This window comes from Physcomitrium patens, chromosome 19, assembly GCF_059467195.1.
Source record: "Physcomitrium patens ecotype Gransden chromosome 19, ASM5946719v1, whole genome shotgun sequence".
In the NCBI taxonomy this organism is placed as follows: domain Eukaryota; kingdom Viridiplantae; phylum Streptophyta; class Bryopsida; order Funariales; family Funariaceae; genus Physcomitrium; species Physcomitrium patens.
This window is the reverse complement of record NC_143428.1, coordinates 4,747,677-4,752,463: the sequence shown is the minus strand read 5'-3', so window position 1 is coordinate 4,752,463 and position 4,787 is coordinate 4,747,677. Positions and strand designations below refer to the sequence as shown.

Here is a 4,787-nt window from a genome sequence, read left to right as displayed (position 1 = left end):
ATGGCTCACTGGGCCCGGTGTGATGGTAGCTGCAGATCAGAGTCTGCAGCAATAACAACAGGAAGAGTGATGACGCCAGAATGGACTAGTCAAGTGTACAGAAGAGCAAAGCAGGCAGTGAGGAAGAAGAGGGCGTGGGGCCACAGTGGGAGGAGGAGAGACCAGGTGATAGGAATAGCAAAAAAGGCGGCGGTACCAGAGAGAGGAATTGCGTAAAGAAAAGCAGAGTAGAAGAAGGAAAAGGAACTGACGCAGCAGCAGGAGGAGCAACAACAACAACCAGCCGCAGTCAGCATGCTAGGAGGGAGGAGCTAGTTCTCGGCCAAGGATTTCTAAGCTTAGGCCCTCAGGCTGTTCCCCTTTGGCTGCTGCCAGCGTCGTCTCGAGCTACAGACCCCCTTTCCGGCGCGCTGTGTGCACCCCCACCCCCACCTCTCCCACGCTTCATCGTCGTCGTCGTTCCTCGCCCCCACCCACCTTTGCCGATCTAGGTTTGCCTCCGTTCCTCACCTAAGGTCTCTCTCTACCCTCTGCCTCCATTCCGCCTCTACCCCTAGCGCTGCCTCTTTCTCTATCCTGGAATCAATCATCCGAGGTGTACTATTTCTCTGTTTGAATGTGTACTTGCCTGTCTCTGTCCCTCTGTCCCTAGATTTGTATAGTGTGTGTGTGTGCGTGCGTGCGTATGCGTGTGTGTGTGTTTTTTTTTGTTCCTGGTCAACTGGGTCGTTGAGGCTCCTCCCCAGGTTCTAGATCTCATGTTGTACCCCGGAGTGCCACGGCATTGCTGGAGTGTCTGTTCGTGAGGGTGCTGTTTCGATCCACAGCATGATCCTGTCAGTGCAGATTTGAAATCTGTTTCGTTGGCGATCGTTGTATTTTTGTGATTCATGTCCCGACTTGGAGCGGACAGCTGCAGCCGCGTAAACATTGCGGGTATTGAGGTACATGCGCGGTGGTTGCCTCTGTCTATCGCAGAGAGCAGGTCCGGAACTTACTCGAGAGCGCTCTGACGAAGACACCATTCAGAGCTCATGTCTGCAAGCCACAACAGCCAAATCTGGGCGCAGCTGGAGAAGCATGGGTGCATCTAGCAAATTTTTCAAGTCTCTTATTAGTGGAAAACGTGGAGGAGGCGCTGGCGGGGCAGTAGCCGCGACACCTGCTCCGGCGAAAGCACAATCGGAAACGAAAGCATTGTCCACCACAGGGTCTGAGAATGCTGTTTCCGAGAGGGAACCTTCCGAACGGTCTCTTCAATCAGAAAAAGAGGATGCTGTCGTAAGTTTGCATTGAGCCTCTCTGAATTTCTCTTGTAATTTAGTGAGTCTTGGTCAATACAATACCCAATTTTCATTCCTTGCAAAGATTTTCTTGTGCTAGAAGAGTTTTGCGAATTCTTCTACCTAGGTTACGATCCCAACTTTCGAACTTTTTCTTCGCCTTCTCACTCAAGATTTGATTTCCTCAATTTCACTTCACAGAACCTAAGATGTATGTCTTGTTATTGAGTCCTAAGAATAAACGATGCAATCGTTTTGGGATCAATGGTCATGTTTTCTCTGGTCAGTCGAAAAGCCACTCACAAGAATAGTGTTTGGTTCCGTAGAACACTCCGGCCCCTCCAAAGAAAAACCATGGAGAGAAATCGAACGAAAAGAGTCACAAGCGATGGACGCTCTGGAGACACGGCACAGAGAGCGACCACGATCCGGAGACGGATGTCGTATCCACAGGGCCGGTCATGTCCAGCTACAGCCAGGAGTTCAAAATGGAGCAGCTGCAAGTGATGATAGACGAGACCATGGGAACCGAGAGCCCGTCTCCTAACTCGCATTCGATTGTGGTGGCAGAATGGGCTGCAATTCGTATTCAAACTGCTTTCCGTGGATTTCTGGTTTGTTCGGAAATCTTTTCTGTCTTGCATTTTAGTAAATGGTTTAGGGGAGCAGCCTTCATAGACTAAAACTAATCTTCAAAATCAGTTTTATTCAAGATTTTTAAAACCAGTAGGCTGTGGTTAAGCAGTCCACTCACAGGATAACTATTGTACTTTTTTTTTCTTAAGTTAGAATCTTCTCCCGCAGGCAAGGAGAGCTCTGAGAGCATTGAAAGGATTGGTGCGCTTGCAAGCTCTGGTGCGTGGGCACACTGTCAGGAGGCAAGCGGCAATAACGCTGCGATGCATGCAAGCTCTAGTGAGGGTCCAAGCACGCGTTCGTGCTCGCCGAGTGCGCATGTCTCAGCAAGGCCTTGCAGTGCAGCGTACCATTGGCCATCGACGTCTCATCGAGGCTCAGCTTCGTGAATCAGAGGTACTATTATCATCTTTTCGGCTCAATCATATTTCAATTGTCACCACTGAAAATGCAAACTGCAAGGTGGTCTTTATGGTGCACAACCCCTCCCACGAGGTTGTTATTCGGCACCTGTACACTCGGTGCACAAGCGAATTTATCTAGTCCCAACTTTGCCCTCGTTTAGTGTCCTTGTGGACACCACCAAGCTGGCTTCTCATATTCCAATCACAATGTTTGTTCCCACAGCTCGGGTGGTGCGCTAGTTCTCGAACTAAACAAGACCTTCAAGCGAAGCTTCAACAAAGGCAGGAGGGACTTATGAAGCGCGAGAGAGCCATAGCTTATGCTAACAGTCACCAGGTACTCAATATCCACTCTTCCTTTCTAATCAACACTAAGTTTATCCTATTCTGAACCATGTAATCCTATTTTTTTACGTGTTGGGGAGTTTGGGGTCTCAGACCGTTTGATACATAAGCTCTGTATTGGTGGACACGCTATCACTTAATGAAGTCTTCTCTTCGCTTTGAGAGAATTTAAGGAGTAGGTTTGCAGTTTCCTCTATGGCCTAGTTTCTTCGACATCTTCCTTCGTATTTCGAAAAAAAAGGTTCAAAGAGTCAGTGTGAGGATGCATACATTGGATGGTTGTTCCTGACGATATTAGAGTTCTGGATTGTGTGATCAGTGGAGACCAGAGAGTAACGGAGGATCCTCTCAGGTATACTTCAACAATGAAGGTGACAAACCCCACTGGGGTTGGAGCTGGCTGGAGCGTTGGATGGCGGCTCGCCCTTGGGAGAATCGTCCTCTGAAGGATGCTCCGGATCGTTCACCCACCAAAGTTGCCGCCGAGAACCAAGACGATCAGTTGCCGCAGAGTTACATGGACGAATCGCCAACACAATCCCAAGCATTGCATCAGAGTTCTGACAACACCAGCAAGCAAACATCTCCCATCACTTCCACGTTGATGCAGCTTCAGCGGCAACAGCGGCAGATGCTGAGGGGATGCAATGACCAAGCTGAATCGGATGCCTCCTCAACTCCATGCTCAAACTCCCACACGCCATCCAATAGTGAGAATATTCAGTCTTCTGCTGTCAGGAGAAGCGGTTACATGGCAGCAACAAAGTCGGCCCAAGCCAAGGCTCGAGCTTACAACACTCCCAATCCCAAGCAGCGGACACCGGATGATGGGGCACAATCGAAAGCTAAGAGGCGGACTTCGTTACCAACGCGAGAATCTCGTGATTCTACCAGAAGTACAGCGTTAAGTATGAGTCCAAGTAATTCCCAAGCGACATCCAGAAACTCATCCGGCCGGGGTGACAAATCCCACCACAGTGGAGAATCCGGCTCGCAACCATTTCCCAAGCCAAGCTCACGCAGAAGTGATGCGTCTTCGTTTGTGCCTGAAGCTAGAAAATCAACACGGCGCTCGCCAGGAGATTTTATGTCTGCTTCGTATAATATGGATCGAGGCTCCCGTAAAGCCAGTGACATACTTGCATCGGCGTACAAGGCTAGCGGGGGATCTCGAAAAGGTGCAGGTGATTTTATGCACCAGTCTTACAATTTTGGTAGACCAACTCGCAGACATGGAGACTTCATGACCTCGTCATATAATCAGGACAGACCTCGACGGAGCGCTGAGACTCGGCAGTCAAATCTCGAATCCGCTACGAAGAAAAACGATTTTCTCGCACACTATAATGCCCAAGATAAGTCTACTTCCAGAAAAGACATTCTGTCTAAATCTTTGAATTACGAGAAGCCTACGCAGAAGAAGTCATCTTCAAATACTGTAACTTCAGACAGCGTCTCGCAGTCCAACCATCGATCTTCTCAGCAGCCGAAGCCATCGCGCCGAAGTGGGGAATATTCCAGAAGCGACAGGCCCACAAGCAGAGCTGTTGATGCCCTGAATCGGTCTTACCAATCAGAGAGACCTCCATTCGGCCATAGTGCGGATTTCACTTCGCACTCGTCTGTGCATGGAGATTTCTGGAAGCCTATTAGATGATTTTTTTAACAATTTTTTATTAGCTAATTTATTTTTTTAATAAGACCTTAGAATCGTCGGATTCACAATCATGTGGCCCAATATCATTCGATTGGGCCTGAAAGCATATTGGCTTGGCTTGAGTGGCGTAGTTGATACATCGCATTGTACATTTATTTTCAGCCTCTGTTATCGGTCGCTGTGAACGGTGAATCAGACACATGTTCCCAGGTTTATGTTACACCTCGATGGAGTATTTGTATGTTTCTGGCTGTTACGCACCTTGCGGTTTCAAATGCAGGGTTTGTATCTGTTCCCGAGGAGCTACCTTGAATGACTATCGTTCACAGAAAATTTACAAAAAGATCTAAAGTTCATACGATGTTTGAATAAATACTCTAGCATCTTCTCAATTTTTTGTCGCGTATAATCCACACATGTTCAATTGTTCAATTAGGAGGCTAAGTACAGAAGTGAATGCTG

General features: G+C 48.2%; 1 protein-coding gene across 4 annotated transcripts; it reads left to right on the top strand.

Moving 5' to 3' along the window:
* Nucleotides 1-274: 274 nt before the first annotated feature.
* Nucleotides 275-4,545, top strand: LOC112272765 (uncharacterized). 4 transcript variants are annotated; one of them, XM_024500852.3, is made up of 6 exons: nt 275-491; nt 979-1,281; nt 1,610-1,897; nt 2,088-2,315; nt 2,547-2,660; nt 2,988-4,545. In XM_024500852.3, exons 2-6 carry the CDS (start codon nt 1,081-1,083, stop codon nt 4,323-4,325), a joined length of 2,169 nt encoding a protein of 722 aa, XP_024356620.1. In that variant the 5' UTR covers nt 275-491; nt 979-1,080; the 3' UTR covers nt 4,326-4,545. The 4 variants fall into 4 exon arrangements, with proteins under 4 accessions (XP_024356620.1, XP_024356619.1, XP_024356617.1 ...); XM_024500851.3 differs by having other exon boundaries at nt 275-515; XM_024500849.3 differs by having other exon boundaries at nt 275-595.
* The last annotated feature ends 242 nt before the right edge of the window (nt 4,546-4,787 follow it).